At 56.1% G+C, this 20,529-nt stretch overlaps 3 protein-coding genes across 5 annotated transcripts in view; all 3 read right to left on the minus strand.

The window, feature by feature from the left end:
* Positions 1-20,529, minus strand: part of LOC311420926 (CMRF35-like molecule 2) — a 28,514-nt gene that overhangs the window by 7,738 nt on the left and 247 nt on the right. The gene's annotated exons all lie outside the window — the stretch shown is intronic.
* On the minus strand, positions 7,514-12,467 carry LOC311420924 (CMRF35-like molecule 1). Of its 2 annotated transcripts, XM_084492334.1 has the most exons (6): positions 11,456-12,460; positions 10,712-10,841; positions 10,047-10,153; positions 9,478-9,530; positions 8,976-9,113; positions 7,514-8,710 (listed from the first exon to the last, which is right to left on the minus strand). In XM_084492334.1, exons 1-6 carry the CDS (start codon positions 12,030-12,032, stop codon positions 8,603-8,605), a joined length of 1,113 nt encoding a protein of 370 aa, XP_084348460.1. In that variant the 5' UTR covers positions 12,033-12,460; the 3' UTR covers positions 7,514-8,602. The 2 variants fall into 2 exon arrangements, with proteins under 2 accessions (XP_084348460.1, XP_084348461.1); XM_084492335.1 differs by lacking the exon at positions 8,976-9,113 and having other exon boundaries at positions 11,456-12,467.
* LOC311420925 (uncharacterized protein) lies at positions 15,287-19,682 on the minus strand. The gene is made up of 6 exons (XM_084492336.1): positions 19,112-19,682; positions 18,363-18,492; positions 17,468-17,574; positions 16,875-16,927; positions 16,373-16,510; positions 15,287-16,107 (listed from the first exon to the last, which is right to left on the minus strand). Exons 1-6 carry the CDS (start codon positions 19,665-19,667, stop codon positions 16,000-16,002), a joined length of 1,092 nt encoding a protein of 363 aa, XP_084348462.1. The 5' UTR covers positions 19,668-19,682; the 3' UTR covers positions 15,287-15,999.

Genomic DNA, 20,529 nt, shown 5'->3' on the forward strand with positions numbered 1-20,529 from the left:
TTCCTTTACCGATTATTCCAAACTTTATTCTATTCTTGGTATTGGGGTTATTGTATAAACAAATGCTACATTGTTGAGTTACTTGTTTTATCATATCGTCCCACTAATGTCTGACGCAGGCTCTTATGCAGTGTGCCAGCTCCCCAATACGTTTTATTGTGTTCTGTAAGAACTATGGGCCATGTCAAACTAGAGGGTATTACTATGTGGTTATCTTTTAAATATACTCATCCATCTGGTTTCATTTTACCTTTCAAATCTTCAATTAATTTTAAGTCTTCTTTTGTATAATTTGGATATAGTTTGGATTTTACCGTCTGGTATCAAAGACAATGCCTTCACCTCAGTTATTTCAGCTGCCTGCTTAGCCTCTGCCAATCGATTTCCAATTTCAAAATCGGTGTTCCCCTTTTGGTGTCCCTGACAATGCATGATAGCTACCTTTTCTGGTTCTTTTACAGCCTCTAATAATTTTAAAATTTCTTCAGCATACTTTGTGTTTTCACTGAGCGGTCAGCAATCCATGTTCTTTCCAAATTGCTCCATGAGCATGTACCATGCCGAATGTATATTTAGAATCTGTCCAAATATTTACCCTTTTTCCCGCTGCCAGTTCCAATGCTCTCATGAGAGCAACTATCTCCGCCTTTTGAGCTGATGTTCCAGGGGGTAAAGGCTTAGACTCGATTACCTGCTGAGTAGTTGTTATAGCATATCCAGCTTTATGTTGTCTTTGCATAACAAAACTGCTCCCATCCGTGAACCAAGTTTCTTCCGCATCTTCCATGGGCTCCTCCTTAAGGTCTGGTCGGCTGGAATACACAGTCTCTATAGTTTCTAAACAATCGTGAATCACAGGTTGTGCTGGAGCATCACTAAGAAAAGAGGCTAGATTCACAATATTAGTTATCACAATTTCCACGTTGTCCTGTTCTACCAATATTGCTTGATATTTCAAAATCATCAATTCTTGTTTAAGTTGTTTAAAGACTTTTTGTGCTTCTCCAGTCCAGACTAACTTTGACTGGTTAATCTTTATCAATTCACATAGAGGCTTTACCAATAGTCCATAATTATAAATCCAAAGGCGACACCAACCTGTCATTCTTAAAAAGGTTTGTAGCTCCTTTACCATTTGAGGTTCTGGAGTCTGGCAAATGACTTCCTTATGTTCAGTTCCTAGTACTCGTTGTCCTTCCGAAATTTCAAATCCCAGATAGGTCACACTTTGTTGAGCCAGCTGGACTTTCTGTCAAGAGACTTGATATCCATTTAAACCCAGAAAATGAAGACGACTTATAGTCCATTGAATACAACTCCCTTTAGTCTCGGTAGCTATTAAGAGATCATCTACATATTGTAACAAAGCACCTTCAGTGTCCGGAGGCATCCATGTTTCGAGTTTCCTTGCTAATTGGTTTCCAAAAATAGTGGGGCTATTCTTGAATCCTTGAGGTAGTAATGTCTACGTAAGCTGCGTCTTTCTGCCTGAATCGGGATTTTCCCATTCAAAGGCGAATAGGTTTTGGCTTTCTGTGGCTAAGCCTAGGCAGAAGAAGGCGTCTTTTAAATCCAGTACGGTAAACCAGACTTGACTATTCTTTAATTTAGTCAGCAAAGTATAAGGGTTTGCCACTACTGGATGTATATCCTCAGTGATTTTATTTATGGCCCTCAAATCCTGAACTAGCCTATAGCTTTTTCATCTGCCTTTTTAATTGGCAATATGGGTGCATTGTATTCTGATTCGCATTCAATCAATAATCCATACTGTAAAAATTTATTAATTATCTCTTTAATTCCTTTCCTATCTTCTATCCTCAAAGGATATTACTTAACCTTAACGGGTTTCTCTCCTGGCTTTAATTTAATAATTATTAAGGTCACATTTTTAGCTCTTTCAGGGGTTTCAGTAGCCCAAACTCCTGGACATACTTTATCTGTGATCTCTAAAGGTATTTCACTTTTAGGGTCAGTTTGTATTAGTGCCAAGCTTAACACATTTGTTAGTTGTTCTTCTCCTATACTTAATTCCATTTTCCCTTTTTCAAAGACAATTTCTGCTCCTACTTGCTCTAATAAATCTCTACCTAAGAGTGCCCATGAGGAGCTAGGCATAGATAAAAATCTGTGTATGCCCCATTGTTTCCCTAACTTGTACTTCAAAGGTTCACAAAAATAAGTCTTTTCGGTTACACCTTGTCCTGGTTTCAGTTAGAACAGAGTTAATTTTCTTCCTGGTAGCTGGTAGAATGCTGTGTTTTGGCTTAGGATGAGAAGAGTGCTGATAACACCCTGATGTTTTAATTGTTGCAGAGCAGTGCTTATACCAAGCCAAAGACATCTCAGCTTCTTGCTCTGTCCTGCCAGTGGGCAGGCTGAGGGTGCAGTAAGAGCTGAGAGGGGACAGACCCAGGACAGCTGACCCAAACTAGCCAAAGGGGTATTCCATGCCATCTGACGTCATGCTAAACAATATATAGGGGTGGCTAGCCGGGGGCCGGACTGCTCGGGGTTAGGCTGGGCATCGGTCAGCGGGTGGTGAGCAATCGCATTGTGCATCACTTGTTTGTACACATTATTAGTAGTAGTACTATTATCATCATCATCATCATCATATTATTATTATTATTATTATTATTTTGTCTTATTAAACTGTCTTTATCTCAACTCACAGGCTTCACTTTCCATTTCTCTCCCCCGTCCCAGAGAGGGAGGGGGAGGGTGAGTGAACAGCTGCGTGGTGTTTAGCTGCCGGCCGGGTTAAACCACGACACGCCTTTTACCCTAACATAATAATTCTGTGAAGGCATTAATGCTTGATTTAGAACTGAATATGTTGCCCCATATCAATAAGAAATTTCACTTCCTTTCCTCCCCTAGCTTCATTATAACCAGTGGAGGATCCGCTATGGTAGATTCCCCAGGTCCCCGTTATTCCTGTTGAAATCAGGGGTCGATTACCCTAGGAAAAGGCTAGTCAATTTGTCCTCCGAAGCCAGGTCCAAACCATTTTGTTTTATTTATTTATTTATTTATTTATTTATTTTCATTACATTTCAGAGTTGGTCCAAAAATTCCATAGGGGTTTCTTTTAGACCTTGTTGGAAGCATATTCTCAATTCCCAATTCATCCAGGTTTTAGTATTTACTTAACCGTTCATAATTTTCAGGATGATTCGGGTCTTAGTGGGGGTCGGTCAGGGGAATGCAATTGTCCACAGTTCCCTGAGCGGTCCCATCGGCAATCTGAGCTCGCACATGAACTCAGGTTGTTTTAAGAGTTAACTGGTTTTCTGTTTCTGTGACAACTCTCTCGGACCCATCATGGTCCCTTTGCCCCAAAGGGCTAACACCCATGATTTTAAGATCTCTGCCTCGGGCAGAGGCAGAACTATTAACATTCCTACATCCTCTTTCCCTGCTCATTCAACTTCAAACACCTTTAACACTTTCAACAACCCTTTTAACACTTCCTTTATCTTTCTCCAGCCTGTACTTCTCTAATGCCATCATCAGGGGCCAACTTAATTCCGTACCTTTTCCCACCAAGATGCTGAAACATCAGTATACAACATTTCATCCTGTTCTGCTTCTCAAAAAACAACATTAACTGTAGCAAAATATTATAGTTTAAAGTTCCATTTAGGGGCCACTTTTCTCCACATTCCAGCTTATAAAGCAGCCACCACTGATTACGATATTTTATCAATGTTTTCCTGTTCACACTTCCACCGGCAGATCCTCCAATATCCTTCCAGTGACTTAAAACACATCCTAACACACTTTTCTTTAAAATTTCACTGCTTGTTTGCCCCCCCATTTTCCAGTTTACAGTTTCAGAATACACATGTTACTTGCAAAAGCGTATCACAAAACGTATCACTCACAAAAATACGGGCACGCATTATCTTTCAGTAGCGATGTCACAAAACTACTATTACCAGCAATATTGCCAAAATCACAATAACAATAGTCAGAGTCAAATTCCACATGCGATAAGTCAGAAAACCGAACTGTGTAACACCGTAACGATATCTTTCTTATAACAATGCCACGAACCTACTATTACCACCAGAAAAATAGCCAAAATCACAGTAAAAATAACCAAAGTTAAATACCATACTCCATGAGTCAGAAAACCGAAATAGACAACACAATTCCAGATGGACCTTAAAGCGAGCTCTTTCCTTAAGGTCCCCAAATATACTTATGGTGCTTACCACAAAGTATATACCAAACACTGCCTCGCAGAAGATCACCTTCTGACTTACAGACAGTTCCAGATACAGATGGACCCCAAGGTCCCCAGATATACTTGTGGCACTAACCACAAAGTATATACCAAATACTGTCCTGCAGAAGTCACCTTCCGACTTACTGGACAGTCCCAGATGACCGGTCTACCAGAAAACCAAACCAGAATAAAGAATATACTCACTTACAATGATGGGGTCCTTGTCTGCCTCCGCAGTGATCCGGTGAGTCGAGGAGTCCCTCCGGGAAATCCCGGGGGTACCCTAGGGAGTCCTGTCCCCAGCGGGTCCTGCGGTCCGGCAGAGAGGTCGTCCCATCTGGGGTGCCAGATTGATTCAAAGATCGAAGCCGAAATTCCTTTAAGTGGTATATTCTTTATTGCAGCGCTGGATGCACGGGGGATCTCTCCACCTATCGTGCATACCTAAAGCGGAAAGCAGTCTTGAATTTATACAATCAATCTATCAATATTCTACAAGCACCTATACATATGCATTACCTATCCCCGCCTTCCCTCGCTTCTCATGCTAATTAGCCTTTTGGCACCTTGCGCCTGCGTAGAGCCTTCCAAGAATTGTGGGCAGGGGTCTTTGGGACGTGGGCAGGGGTCTCTGGGAGGAAGACCCCGAGTCTTCCTCACAGTGTACTTTTCACCTTTGGTCAGGAATCTGCTGAATTGGCATGTTTCTTAATTGCGAGAGCTGGTTGTTGCCAATTCTTCCGTTTGTTGTATCTTTATAATGAATTCCAATGTCCAGTTTTGAGATTTATAGTCCTTACGTTTGTTTCTCTGTCCGTCTGCCGCTTCCTTATCATGAGTTTCAGTGTCTTGTTTCGAGATATACAGTCCATGTCTGGGGATTGTCCTTGCCTCCCCAATACCTCCCCAATACCTCCTTAATCAGCTGTGCATGTGTGTGTGCAAGTGCATGTGTGTGTTTAAGGGTATACACTGTAATACACAATAAATGTTTGTTCATTGTCTTTTGTGTTATAAAAACAAGGAGTTCTGTTTGAGGAACGGGAGTTGTGAAAACTCCCTGCTGAAGTAAGGAGCTGTATAATGCTTTGCTAGACACTATGAGAATTCTTTTGCTTAATGTAACAAAATCGAGAACCCCCTCCCCTTCTCTCCTTCTGCATCTCAGTAGCCTCTTTGGTTAAAAAACCACTGCTGCAAAGTTCATGTAACCATCTCCTGATAAGTTGCTAACCTAGTGTATCAACATCTTGCCTTCCTGTCTCACGCTGGGCCAACATGACCAAATAAAGAAAGAAGTTGAGCCACAACGCCGAGGAAGACTACGGCCTTCATCTTCACGACCACCAGAGGGACAGAGACGACCCCCTAGCAACAGTGCGCGCAGTCGCAGAATACACCAGGATGTGCTGCGTAATCCCAGAATTACCAAGATAGAAAAAGGGACCCTGGCGGGGGTGAGGTGCGCGCCGTTGGCGGAGCCGAGACTCCCCGGCCACCCAGCGCTGTTTTGCTTGCTGTTGCTTACTCAATAAATTCCTTTCTATTATTAATGCAATGATCTCTGAAAATTAATTAAGGGGGCAACTTAAAACATACACGAGGGTGTGCACTGGGCTGTGCATGCCTGCCTGTGCGCAGTGGGGTAAGAGTGTGCATGGGTGCTTCCATATGAGTGCACCAGGGTGTGTGTGTATGCATGCATGTGCCTGCCTGTGTGCTGGGAGGTGTGTGTGTGTACGGGGGTGTGCACACCCCCACCACAGCACCCAAAGTGTCCGTGAAGCTGCAGACCGAGGCCGGGCGTTCCCTGTGCGGTGGCAGGCAGCCACCCTCCCGTTTCCTCCCTGCCTCACCCGCTCCTGGCCCCGAGCACGTGTCCCCAACAGCCACCAGGTGTAGACAACACAAAAACACAACTAAAAATAATAATAATAATAATAAAGTGTGCAATTAAACAAAACCCAAACCCAACCAAACCCCAGCATGAAGCAGAGCCCAGAGGGGCGGTGGGAGGCAGAAGCTCCCCGAGGTGGGGTGCACAGCCCAGGGGTGAGCAGAGGGAAGGGGAAGCGGTGCCAGCAGCGATAGCAGCGCCCTGCGGTCCCGCACACGTTTCCTGGGCAGTGCTGCGGCCACAGGAAGGTTGGGTAAGGACGGGGGCTCTGGGGGCTGCTGATATGGCCTGCAGGGCTAGGGGGCTTCCCCTTGAGCTGTTTGGTGCCAGGGTGAGCCCCCCTGGGATGCCTCCCCCTGCCCAGGGCGCCGCCAGGTGCAGGAGGAGAGAAGGGGGCACCCTCCGGGGGCTCTGAGCCGTGCCAAGGGGAGCGAGGCTCGTGCCAGACGTGTGAGCTGCAGGATCCTGAACAAGGAGGGTGTTGTCCGCGCTGTTGTCTCCCACCAGAGGGCACGTTTGGGTGGTGTTTGGAGGCTGGCTGCCTAAAACAAGCCAGGATCGCTCCCCCAGCCTGGCAAAGTCCCCCCCCTGCTTTGCACCTGGGTGAATTTTAGGGGATTTGGGGGACCCCGCACGGGCTGCAGCTCCCAAATTCAAGCCCTGGCACAGGTGCAAGGATGTCCTGGGGGAAATCTGGGCAAAGCTGCCTGCGTGGGACCGTCGGGTGGATGCGCCCAGGCACTGAGCAGGGACGCTCGCAGCCGTTTCCACCCCCTGGGATGCAGAAATCACGGCGGTGTCCCCGCCAGGCGTTATTTCTGTCCTCCTGGCAGCCACCCTGCGACGCTGCTGGGGCTGGAGAAAATACAACTCTTGGTATTTTCAGCTCTTAGCATCACCCGAGGAGGCTTGCAGAGTTCCCCAGCTGGGAAATACGAAAGCCTCGGTGGGCGGCTTCCTCGGCCCCGCAGCGCCGGCTCCCCCGCAGCCTGTGGTTATCCCTGCCTTGGCGCCGTGGGGAGGGAGCTAATTTAGGAAAGCCGCCTCGTTCTTTCGGTAAAGCACGAAGCTACCCCCAGACAGAGTGTTATGGGACCGAGTTACCCAAAAAATCCAACTGCTTCATCCTCCCGTTGGCAATGCAGGGCTGTTGGCACGACCCGGGGAGCAGCAAGGGATTTGTTTTCCCCTGCATGCTCCTGGCCCCATCAGGGCTGCTCCTGGACATTTCTGGGTGCCGACAGCTCCCGGCCGACCCCAGGAATAATTCTGGCTGCCCGAAGGGGAGCAACCACTGCGGCGGTGCCTCGCTTACTTCCCCCGCTTCTGGCAGAACGGCGATGCTGCGCCAGGCTTCTTCAACAAAACGAGCACAAAAACACCCAAACAACACTTTATAACAATTAACAGCATTAATAATTTCGCCCCAAATGAGTCCGCCAGCACTCCTGGCTGATGCACAGCGAGGTGCCAAAGCCCAGCCTGTTTCCCAGCAGGTGGACAGCCCCGAGAGGGGCAGGAGCTCGGAGGGAGCTCAGCACCGGTGCTGGGCTGGGGAGGAGGAAGGCTGCGTGTCGGCGAGCCCGTGCTGCTGCAGCTCGTGCCCTGATGGAGCTGAGGTCCCCCCGCTGCTGGGGATGGCACCAGCAAGGTGCCAGCTCTGCTTCTGGGGGGACACTGTGCAAAATGTCCCTCTTACTGTGGTGCAAATGTGTAGCACAAACGCAGCTGGAAGCGGCGTTGGATGGTATCAGGCTCGGCTGCTTTTACTGATAGAGGAGGGATGTTTTACGGAGAACAGCACGTTTAGAGGGTGCCGAGAAATATATAATCAGCGAAGCCGAGGAGAGGGAGCTCGGGGCTGCGGGGTTTTGGGGAGCTGCTCCCCAGCAGCTGCTCAAGAGTTATGGGAACACCTCTGCAGTGTCCTTTGGAGCACGGACACGAACACAAAGGCTGGTTTGGGGCTGTCCAGGACACCAGGCACCACACTGCGCCCCTAACCTGGGATGCCCGAGGTGCTGGCAGTGCCTGCAGGCACAGGGCAGGTGGACGTAGCATTTCTCCCTGCCCTGCTCTCGGGAGCTGCCAGCTCTGGTCCATCGGTGCAAAACGTCAGCACAGGGCAGCAGGGGCGCGGAGCCAAGCAGCCCACCCGCAGCTCCCAGCTCCTTTGCCTGGAAAATTTTGTCCGTCTGGACAACCCAAACACTTGGGCTGCTTTCCAGTCCCAGCACCACTCTGTACCAGGCATGAGGGCTCCAGATGCAGGGGGACGATTTCATCCCCGTGCCCCTATGCACAACCTCGTCCTCTCCGAGGCTGCTCCAAGGTAGCTCCAGAGCCTGTGGGAGCAGCAGCTGCCTTGGGGAGCCATCTCCTGCCCAACTCAGCATCCGTCCTGGTGTCCCCATGTGGGTCCCATGCCCAAGGTCCCATGCAGGGAGGTGGTGCCGGGTCCTGAGCCCTCACTGCGCCGCACGCTGCCGGGCTGGAAGCATGTTGGCGTAGATCTGCTCCTCCTGCAGGGATTTGCGCAACGCGGCATAAGTGGGCTCGTTATTCTTATCCAGATTCTGGGATAGAAAGGGAAAAAAGTATTAAAAAGGCAGCGTTTGCAGGTTTCCCCAAGCAAAAGACCCTCCACCTTCTGCAGGAACATCTTGCATCCTTTTGGAGCAAGTGCAGAGAGCACGAGGCCACCCACGTTATCCGCTGACATTTGTGTCCCCACCAGCCCTGTCCCTCTGCAACCAGCCCCAACCCAGCCTCCAGCTGAGCCCCCCACGCAGCGGTGACAGCCCCAGGCCGGGTGTCCCCTGCTGCTGCCTTGTTCCCCACCTGGCCGGGCCTCTTGACCTCCGTGTAGTCGGTGGCTGCGTTTGCCGAGGGGCGCAAAGCCTCCACGTTGCCGTAGGGCTGGCTCTCGTCTCCACTGTCTGGGAGCTCAAATTCTGCGTAGTGCAGCACGTCTGCTCCCTGAAACACCACCAAGAGAGGTCTGGGGGTGCTCCCAAGCTCCCTCCAGCTCCCCAGCTGCAGGGGTGGACACCTCTCCCGTCCCACCTTTCTCCATCATCGGGGCTGGGACGGCGGCAGGAGCACCGAGGGAAAATTCACCCGCCCAACCCCAATTCCCCTTCCCAGGGTATCTCTGTGGCAGTGGCACAGGATCGCTGCTCAGCTCTTGCTGCCGGCCAGCTGAGCCCTCAGCATCCCTCCCAGCTGAGCCAGGCTGAAGCACACTAAGCCGGCAGCCTGAGGCTGGGCTCGGGGCACAACCTTTCCCCCTTCCAGCACAGCCCGGAGCAAGCAGTCCCGGCAGGAGCAGGGTTTGCCTTACCACGTTCGGCGTGCCACGGATCCTGTCCATCTCGACAGCTGCTCCTGAGAAGGCTGAAACACAGATGTGGTTGGACACAGGCAAAGCCAGAGGATCAGAAACATTAAAAAAAATCCACACTGCTGCTGCCAAGCTCAGTGCGGAACGGGAAGGGGGCCTGCTGCCCGGTGAGCACCTGAAGCAGCTCGTCAAACAAAACCAGGCCCCATCCACCAGCTGGTGATGGCCCCTGCTGGCCCTGCCCTCAAACTCTGTGCCAAATCTGCCGCAAACCTGGCTACAAAGCCAAGCACGCTCCAAGCTTGTGGTGCGAGCACGTTGCAGCCAGGGCGCATGGTGCCGTGCCAGGCAGCACCCATCCCACCAGCTGCCTTTCCCCATCACCATGGGGACCCGACCCATGGGACGATGCCGTCAGAGGAAGGAGAGGTCCCCCCACAACTTCCCTTGCTCACAAAGCAGAGAAGTCGCTCGGTGGAGGTCAGGAATTGGGTGAGTTAGCGAGGGAATGGGGAACTGAGAACCAAAAGAGATAAAACAACAGCACGCGGCACGAGGGCCTCGCTTACCCTGCTTCCTTTTCCTGGACAGTACCATCAAAACCCCGGCAGCAACGGCGAGCAAAACCAGAACCACTGCGATGCAGGGAGTGAGGACGACCAGAACTATGTCCAGGCTGCAAGAGAAAAGTTTCTGCCCTCGCACCTCTCGGCTGCACCCAGCAGCAGGGGCAGGCGCGTGGGGCCACAGCCAGAGGGTCACAGCCATGGGCAAGGGGCTCGCCTGGGGAGCAAGGCAAGCAGGCACGGTGGTCCTCAGCCTGCAAGCAGCAGAAGCAGGTGGGACACTGGGTTCTGCCTCATTCTGCTGCGTCCTGAGCATTTGGAGGAGCGCTGCCTCTTGGTTTGCTCTGGTTCAGCTCCACTCTTTGGTGGCAAACAACCCCACAGAGCTGGGGAAGGAAATGGGGCCAGGGCTGCAAGCGAAAACCACTTCTTGTATGGCCAGGACCTGCAAATTGTTTAAGCTGCAGACGTGGCTGTGGGGGGCCGAGCAGCCCGCGGTGCTGTGACTGCTCCCTGTGCGCAGCGGGTAGGGTGAAGGGCTGGTTCCTAAAGGCAAGAGCAGGAATCCCTAAGGGCAGCCCGAATGGCCAGGAGTGAGATAGCCCCGCAGACAGCTCAGGGAGGGAGGTGGAGGCTGCTCGCAGTGCGGGCTGGCAGCTGGCACTCACCCATTGCCAGGGGTGGCAGAGGGGCTGGCTGTCCCCTGCGTCCCTTCCTGCTGGGGAGGTAGCTGCGTGGAGCCCGAGGTGGACTCGGGTGCAGTGGCCGAGGTGGAGGGCGATGCTGTCCGAGTGGGATCTGCAGCAAGAAGAGGAAAAAGGCTCAGCCAGGCTCCCTACCTCTGCAGGGGAAACACTGCGGGTGTTGCAGTGGCTTGGAGAGAACCTCACCATGCTGCCGGGACACCCTGCATCTCCTCTGCTCCAGAGCACTCAGCCCGAGGCGTTTGGCTCTAACCCAACCCCCGGGAGGATTGCAGCAGGATCCCAGCAGTCCCAGTCCCCCCAGCACGCACATACCCCCCCAAGCAGAGTTCAGGCTGCAGGAAGGGGCCCCAAGCACCCTGTGCGCCGCCAGCACCGGCACGGCACGGAAATGAGCTGGGAGCCGGGGCTCCCCAGAGCTGGCAGTGAGGACAGGAGGGCGCAGGCAGGGAGAGGGCCACGGGGGGAGAAAGGGGCTACAGGACACGGGGAGGAGGGTGATGCACCGCAGCCAAGGGGTGGCTGCCTCTGCGGGTCCAAGAAGGGGCCGTGGGGACACCTGGAAGACACCGAGGTGCCCTGGGGACCCGTCCCGGCGCAGCCCCGCGGTGCACAGGCGCCCACCTCCTCCCACAGCCCCTGCTCCTGGTGCTTCTGCTTGGCCAGGGGGGCACCGACATTGGACCTTGGGGACCCACAAGCACTGACCTGTGGTCATGATCACCTCCACATCGTCACTGCCATGGGGGAGAAATATGGACTTTTCCATCCCGCAGCGGTAGGTGCCCGCGTCCTCTGCCTCCAGGTTCTGTATGGTCACGGTGAACACCCGCTGGGTGCGATTGTCCCAGATGGAGAACCGGCCCTGCTGCACCCAGGGCGTCCTCTCCGAGGTGGCGATGATGTAGACGTCATAACCACAGGTCCTAACCGTTCCCGGGCGGCACCAGAACTTTGAGTTTTTCTCGTAGCCGTGCTGGTACGAGCAGCACACCAAGAGGGACCCCCCCAGGTACCCACGCACAGTGCCGGGTCCCCTCACTGCCCAGTCGCCTGCCGAGGGGCATGGAGCCGTACAGGCGAGCAGCAGCAGCAGCAGCAGCAGCAGCAGCAGCAGCAGCATCCTCAGCACCCCCAGCCCCAGCTCCAGCCCCAGCAGCCTCGGCATGGCCGTGCCCGCCCTGACCTCTGTGCCCGGAGCCTCCCGGTGCGGCTGCAGAGCCCAGCCTGCCCTCGGGGCCGTACCTGGCGGCCGGGCGGAGCTCGGCGACCGCTGCTTCCCCATCTTAAATCCCCCTCCTAAATCCCCCCCACGCCCTCCTTACCACCCTCCCACCCCGCTTCTTCCCCTCGAGGAGACCGCAGGGAAGGATGGATGGAGCCTCGACGCGGTGCCCGAGCGCTTTATTGCGGCGGCGGGGGGCTGAGCGCTGCGAGCCCCGGTGCTCAGTCTCTCCGCAGGCTCAGCCACAGCACGGTCATGCTCATGGCCACCAGGGCCAGCATGGGGGGCTGCATGGGGGGTGCGTGTGCAGAGTGTGTGCATGGGTGTGCAGTGTGTGTGTGTGCATGCATGGGGGGGATGCATGCATGCATGGGGGTGTGCATGTGTGTGTGCATGCATGGGTGTGTGCATGAGCGTGTGCATGTGTTTGTACATGCATGGGTGTGCATGGGTGTGTGCATGGATGTGCATATGTGTGTGCATGCGTGCATGGGTGTGTGTGTGAGTTTGTGTGCATGGGTGTGTGTGGGGGTGTGTGTGTGTGCATGCATGGGGGTGGGTGGGTCTGTGCATGGGTGTGCATGCACAAGAGTGTGTGTATGCATGGGTGTGTGCGTGTGCGTGTGTGTGTGCATGGGGGTGCATGGGTGTGGGTGTGTGCATAAGGGTGTGTGTGTATGTGGGTGTGTACATGGGTGGGTGTGTGCGTGTGTGTGTGTTTGGGTGTGCATGGGTGTGTATGGGTGTGTGTGTGCATATGGGTGTGCATGGGGGTGTGCGTGTGCATGGGGGCACTAGGGGTGTGTGTGCACTTGTGCACTGGGGGTACATGTGTATGTGCACATGCATGTGTGCACACTGGGCCGTGCATGCATGTGTGCACTGTGTGTGCGTGTGCAGTGGGGTGTGTGCATGGGTGTGTGCACTGGGGCTGCAAGTGTGTGCGCATGTGCACACTGGGCTGTGCATGTGTGTGTGCAAGTGCATGTGTGTGTTTAAGGGTATACACTGTAATACTCAATAAATGTTTGTTCATTGTCTTTTGTGTTATAAAAACAAGGAGTTCTGTTTGAGGAACGGGAGTTGTGAAAACTCCCTGCTGAAGTAAGGAGCTGTATAATGCTTTGCTAGACGCTATGAGAATTCTTTTGCTTAATGTAACAAAATCGAGAACCCCCTCCCCTTCTCTCCTTCTGCATCTCAGTTGCCTCTTTTGTTAAAAAACCACTGCTGCAAAGTTCATGTAACCATCTCCTGATAAGTTGTTAAACTAGTGTATCAACATCTTGCCTTCCTGTCTCACGCTGGGCCAACATGCCCAAATAAAGAAAGAAGTTGAGCCACAACGCGGAGGAAGACTACGGCCTTCATCTTCACGACCACCAGAGGGACAGAGACGACCCCCTAGCAACAGTGCGCGCAGTCGCAGAATACACCAGGATGTGCTGCGTAATCCCAGAATTACCAAGATAGAAAAAGGGACCCTGGCGGGGGTGAGGTGCGCGCCGTTGGCAGAGCCGAGACTCCCCGGCCGCCCAGCACTGTTTTGCTTGCTGTTGCTTACTCAATAAATTCCTTTCTATTATTAATGCAATGCTCTCTAAAAATTAATTAAGGGGGCAACTTATAACATACACGAGGGTGTGCACTGGGCTGTGCATGCCTGCCTGTGCGCAGTGGGGTAAGAGTGTGCATGGGTGCTTCCATATGAGTGCACCAGGGTGTGTGTGTATGCATGCATGTGCCTGCCTGTGTGCTGGGAGGTGTGTGTGTGCAGGGGGGTGTGCACACCCCCACCACAGCACCCAAAGTGTCGGTGAAGCTGCAGACCGAGGCCGGGCGTTCCCTGTGCGGTGGCAGGCAGCCACCCTCCCGTTTCCTCCCTGCCTCACCCGCTCCCAGCCCCGAGCACGTGTCCCCAACAGCCACCAGGTGTAGACAACACAAAAACACAACTAAAAATAATAATAATAATAATAAAGTGTGCAATTAAACAAAACCCAAACCCAACCAAACCCCAGCATGAAGCAGAGCCCAGAGGGGCGGTGGGAGGCAGAAGCTCCCCGAGGTGGGGTGCACAGCCCAGGGGTGAGCAGAGGGAAGGGGAAGCGGTGCCAGCAGCGATAGCAGCGCCCTGCGGTCCCGCACACGTTTCCTGGGCAGTGCTGCGGCCACAGGAAGGTTGGGTAAGGACACGGGCTCTGGGGGCTGCTGATATGGTCTGCAGGGCTCGGGGGCTTCCCCTTGAGCTGTTTGGTGCCAGGGTGAGCCCCCCTGGGATGCCTCCCCCTGCCCAGGGCGCCGCCAGGTGCAGGAGGAGAGAAGGGGGCACCCTCCGGGGGCTCTGAGCCGTGCCAAGGGGAGCGAGGCTCGTGCCAGACGTGTGAGCTGCAGGATCCTGAACAAGGAGGGTGTTGTCCGCGCTGTTGTCTCCCACCAGAGGGCACGTTTGGGTGGTGTTTGGAGGCTGGCTGCCTAAAACAAGCCAGGATCGCTCCCCCAGCCTGGCAAAGTCCCCCCCCTGCTTTGCACCTGGGTGAATTTTAGGGGATTTGGGGGACCCCGCACGGGCTGCAGCTCCCAAATTCAAGCCCTGGCACAGGTGCAAGGATGTCCTGGGGGAAATCTGGGCAAAGCTGCCTGCGTGGGACCGTCGGGTGGATGCGCCCAGGCGCTGAGCAGGGACGCTCGCAGCCGTTTCCACCCCCTGGGATGCAGAAATCACGGCGGTGTCCCCGCCAGGCGTTATTTCTGTCCTCCTGGCAGCCGCCCTGCGACGCTGCTGGGGCTGGAGAAGATACAACTCTTGGTATTTTCAGCTCTTAGCATCACCCGAGGAGGCTTGCAGAGTTCCCCAGCTGGGAAATACGAAAGCCTCGGTGGGCGGCTTCCTCGGCCCCGCAGCGCCGGCTCCCCCGCAGCCTGTGGTTATCCCTGCCTTGGCGCCGTGGGGAGGGAGCTAATTTAGGAAAGCCGCCTCGTTCTTTCGGTAAAGCACGAAGCTACCCCCAGACAGAGTGTTATGGGACCGAGTTACCCAAAAAATCCAACTGCTTCATCCTCCCGTTGGCAATGCAGGGCTGTTGGCACCACCCGGGGAGCAGCAAAGGATTTGTTTTCCCCTGCATGCTCCTGGCCCCATCAGGGCTGCTCCTGGACATTTCTGGGTGCCGACAGCTCCCGGCCGACCCCAGGAATAATTCTGGCTGCCCGAAGGGGAGCAACCACTGCGGCGGTGCCTCGCTTACTTCCCCCGGTTCTGGCAGAGCGGCGATGCTGCGCCAGGCTTCTTCAACAAAACGAGCACAAAAACACCCAAACAACACTTTATAAAAATTAACAGCATTAATAATTTCGCCCCAAATGAGTCCGCCAGCGCTCCTGGCTGATGCACAGCGAGGTGCCAAAGCCCAGCCTGTTTCCCAGCAGGTGGACAGCCCCGAGTAGGGCAGGAGCTCGGAGGGAGCTCAGCACCGGTGCTGGGCTGGGGAGGAGGAAGGCTGCATGTCGGCGAGCCTGTGCTGCTGCAGCTCGTGCCCTGATGGAGCTGGGGTCCCCCCGCTGCTGGGGATGGCACCAGCAAGGTGCCAGCTCTGCTTCTGGGGGGACACTGTGCAAAATGTCCCTCTTACTGTGGTGCAAATGTGTAGCACAAACGCAGCTGCAGCCCCTGGGCACTGCGCGGCAGCAGGGGCGCGGAGCCAAGCAGCCCACCTGCAGCTCCCAGCTCCTTTGCCTGGAAAATTTTGTCCATCTGGACAACCCAAACACTTGGGCTGCTTTCTGATCCCGGCACCACTCCATACCAGGCATGAGGGCTCCAGATGCAGGGGGACGATTTCATCCCCGTGCCCCTATGCACAACCTCGTCCTCTCCGAGGCTGCTCCAAGGTAGCTCCAGAGCCTGTGGGAGCAGCAGCTGCCTTGGGGAGCCGTCTCCTGCCCAACTCAGCATCCGTCCTGGTGTCCCCATGTGGGTCCCATGCCCAAGGTCCCATGCAGGGCGGCGGTGCCGGGTCCTGAGCCCTCACTGCGCCGCACGCTGCCGGGCTGGAAGCATGTTGGCGTAGAGCTGCTCCTCCTGCTGGGATTTGCGCACCATGGCGTAAGCGGGCTCATTATTCTTATCCAGATTCTGGGATAGAAAGGGAAAAAAGTATTAAAAAGGCAGCGTTTGCAGGTTTCCCCAAGCAAAAGACCCTCCACCTTCTGCAGGAACATCTTGCATCCTTTTGGAGCAAGCGCAGAGAGCACGAGGCCACCCACGTTATCCGCTGACATTTGTGTCCCCACCAGCCCTGTCCCTCTGCAACCAGCCCCAACCCAGCCTCCAGCTGAGCCCCCCACGCAGCGGTGACAGCCCCAGGCCGGGTGTCCCCTGCTGCTGCCTTGTTCCCCACCTGGCCGGGCCTCTTGACCTCCGTGTAGTCGGTGGCTGCGTTTGCCGAGGGGCGCAAAGCCTCCACGTTGCCGTAGGGCTGGCTCTCGTCTGTGCCATCTGGGTGCTCAATTTCTGCGTAGTGTAGCACGTCCGCTCCCTGAAACACCACCGAGAGCGCTCTGGGGGTGCTCCCAAGCTCCCTCCAGCTCCCCAGCTGCAGGGGTGGACACCTCTCCCGTCCCACCTTTCTCCATCATCGGGGCTGGGACGGCGGCAGGAGCACCGAGGGAAAATTCACCCGCCCAACCCCAACTCCCCTTCTCAGGGTATCTCTGTGGCAGTGGCACAGGATCGCTGCTCAGCTCTTGCTGCCGGCCAGCTGAGCCCTCAGCATCCCTCCCAGCTGAGCCCGGCTGAAGCACACTAAGCCGGCAGCCTGAGGCCGGGCTCAGGGCGCAACCTTTCCCCCTTCCAGCACAGCCCGGAGCAAGCAGTCCCGACAGGAGCAGGGTTTGCCTTACCACGTTCGGCGTGCCACGGATCCTGTCCATCTCGACAGCTGCTCCTGAGACGGCTGAAACACAGATGTGGTTGGACACAGGCAAAGCCAGAGGATCAGAAACATAAAAAAACAAAAACAAAAACAAAAACAAAACAAACACAGCTGCTGTTGCCAAGCTCAGTGCGGAACGGGAAGGGGGCCTGCTGCCCGGTGAGCACCTGAAGCAGCTCGTCAAACAAAACCAGGCCCCAGCCACCAGCTGGTGATGGCCCCTGCTGGCCCTGCCCTCAAACTCTGTGCCAAATCTGCCGCAAACCTGGCTACAAAGCCAAGCACGCTCCAAGCTTGTGGTGCGAGCACGTTGCAGCCAGGGCGCATGGTGCCGTGCCAGGCAGCACCCATCCCACCAGCTGCCTTTCCCCATCACCATGGGGACCCGACCCATGGGACGATGCCGTCAGAGGAAGGAGAGGTCCCCCCACAACTTCCCTTGCTCACAAAGCAGAGAAGTCGCTCGGTGGAGGTCAGGAATTGGGTGAGTTAGCGAGGGAATGGGGAACTGAGAACCAAAAGAGATAAAACAACAGCACGCGGCACGAGGGCCTCGCTTACCCTGCTTCCTTTTCCTGGACAGTACCACCAAAACCCCGGCAGCAACGGCGAGCAAAAACAGAACCATTGCGATGCAGGGAGTGAGGACGACCAGAACTATGTCCAGGCTGCAAGAGAAAAGTTTCTGCCCTCGCACCTCTCGGCTGCACCCAGCAGCAGGGGCAGGCGCATGGGGCCATGGCCAGAGGGCAAGGGGCTCGCCTGGGGAGCAAGGCAAGCAGGCACGGTGGTCCTCAGCCTGCAAGCAGCAGAAGCAGGTGGGACACTGGGTTCTGCCTCATTCTGCTGCGTCCTGAGCATTTGGAGGAGCGCTGCCTCTTGGTTTGCTCTGGTTCAGCTCCACTCTTTGGTGGCGTTGTTGTAAGGGAACGAGGCACGCTGTGGTGTGTCACCGGGGCTGCTTTTGAGGAAGCAGTTACCCCCGAGCACGGTGACGAAGCCTCAGCTTTCCCAATTCTTGCATCACCTCCAACAGCCAGCAGAGTGGGGAGGAGGCTCCGTGCTCTAGCCACAGGCTCTGTGAGGCAGCCCCGTGGGACTGTGCGGCTACAAAGCAGAACAGGGCCCAGCTCAGCCCGTGCTTGGCTTCCCACGGGCAAACAGCCCCACAGAGCTGGGGAAGGAAATGGGGCCAGGGCTGCAAGCAAAAACCACTTCTTGTATGGCCAGGACCTGCAAATTGTTTAAGCTGCAGACGTGGCTGTGGGGGGCCGAGCAGCCCGCGGTGCTGTGACTGCTCCCTGTGCGCAGCGGGTAGGGTGAAGGGCTGGTTCCTAAAGGCAAGAGCAGGAATCCCTAAGGGCAGCCCGAATGGCCAGGAGTGAGATAGCCCCGCAGACAGCTCAGGGAGGGAGGTGGAGGCTGCTCGCAGTGCGGGCTGGCAGCTGGCACTCACCCATTGCCAGGGGTGGCAGAGGGGCTGGCTGTCCCCTGCGTCCCTTCCTGCTGGGGAGGTAGCTGCGTGGAGCCCGAGGTGGACTCGGGTGCAGTGGCCGAGGTGGAGGGCGATGCTGTCCGAGTGGGATCTGCAGCAAGAAGAGGAAAAAGGCTCAGCCAGGCTCCCTACCTCTGCAGGGGAAACACTGTGGGTGTTGCAGTGGCTTGGAGAGAACCTCACCATGCTGCCGGGACACCCTGCGTCCCGTCCCCTCTGCTCCAGTACACTCAGCCCAAGGTGTGCAGCTCTAACCCAACCCCCGGGAAGATTGCAGCAGGATCCCAGCAGTCCCAGTCCCCCCAGCACGCACACACCCCCCCAAGCAGAGTTCAGGCTGCAGGAAGGGGCCCCAAGCACCCTGTGCGCCGCCAGCACCGACACGGCACGGAAATGGGCTGGGAGCCGGGGCTCCGCAGAGCTGGCAGTGAGGACAGGAGGGCACAGGCAGGGAGAGGGCCACGGCGGGAGAAAGGGGCCACAGGACACGGGGAGGAGGGCAATGCACCGCAGCCATGGGGCAGCTGCCCCTGTGGCTCCAAGAAGGGGCCGTGGGGACACCTGGAAGACACCGAGGTGCCCTGGGGACCCGTCCTGGCGCAGCCCTGCATTGCATGGGCGCCCACCTCCTCCCACAGCCCCTGCTCCTGGTGCTTCTGCTTGGCCAGGAGGGCACCAACATTGGACCTCGGGGACCCGCAAGCACTGACCTGGGGACACGATCACCTCCACACTGTCACTGTCATCAAACTGAAGTAAGGGCTTTTCCACCCCGCAGCGGTAGGTGCCCGCGTCCTCTGCCTCCAGGTTCTGTATGGTCACGGTGAACACCCGCTGGGTGCGATTGTCCCAGATGGAGAACCGGCCCCGCTGCACCTGGAGCATCCTCTCCGAGGTGGCGATGATGTACCCATCAGAACCACAGGTCCAAACCGTTCCCGGGTGGCACCAGAACTTCGAGTTCTTCTCGTAGCCGTGCCGGTACGAGCAGGACACCGAGAGGGACCCCCCCAGGTGCCCACGCACAGTGCCGGGCCCCCTCACTGCCCGGCCGCCTGCCGAGGGGCACGGAGCCGTGCAGGCGAGCAGCAGCAGCAGCAGCATCCTCAGCACCCCCAGCCCCAGCTCCAGCCCCAGCAGCCTCGGCATGGCCGTGCCCACCCTGACCTCCGTGCCCGGAGCCTCCCGGTGCGGCTGCGGAGCCCGGCCCGCCCCCGGGGCCGTACCTGGCGGCCGGGCGGAGCTCGGCGACCGCTGCTTCCCCATCTTAAATCCCCCTCCTAAATCCCCCCCACGCCCTCCTTACCACCCTCCCACCCCGCTTCTTCCCCTCGAGGAGACCGCAGGGAAGGATGGATGGAGCCTCGACGCGGTGCCCGAGCGCTTTATTGCGGCGGCGGGGGGCTGAGCGCTGCGAGCCCCGGTGCTCAGTCTCTCCGCAGGCTCAGCCACAGCACGGTCATGCTCATGGCCACCAGGGCCAGCAGCTGCAGCCCCGCCAGCAGCGGGAACCAGCGGAGGCTGTCGCAGCGCCCCGATGGCACATCCGCACCCAGGGTCACGTCATCCATGCTCCGCGGAGCACCCGTGCGCAATGTTGTGTCCGTGCTCGATGGGGAGCTCCTCACACCCGGTGTTGGTGGCAATGAGGTGGACCAAAACAGGGCATCGGTAGTCCCCTGTGGTGGTACTGCAAAGGCAAAGTGGGCCCAGCTGTGTGTGCAGCCCCCCTGCTCTCTGCCCCCGCTGCACCCGGGTGTCACCACCTCCCGCAGCCCGCCCCCAGCCCCGCACCGTGCAGCCAGGCACTGGTGCCACGCAGGGGACCCACAAGCACTGACCTGGGGACACGATCACCTCCACATCGTCACTGTCATCAAAGTGAAGTAAGTGCTTTCGCACCCCACAGCTGTAGGTGCCCGCGTCCTTTGCCTCCAGGTTCTGTATGGTCACGGTGAACACCCGCTGGGTGCGATTGTCCCAGATGGAGAACCGGCCCCGCTGCACCCGGGGCTTCCTCTCCGAGGTGGCGATGATGTACCCATCAGAACCACAGCTCCAAACCGTTCCCGGGCGGCACCAGAACTTTGAGTTTTTCTCGTAGCCGTGCCGGTACGAGCAGGACACC

The sequence above is a fragment of the Aythya ferina genome, assembly GCF_964211825.1.
Source record: "Aythya ferina genome assembly, chromosome: 18".
Lineage (NCBI taxonomy): Eukaryota > Metazoa > Chordata > Aves > Anseriformes > Anatidae > Aythya > Aythya ferina.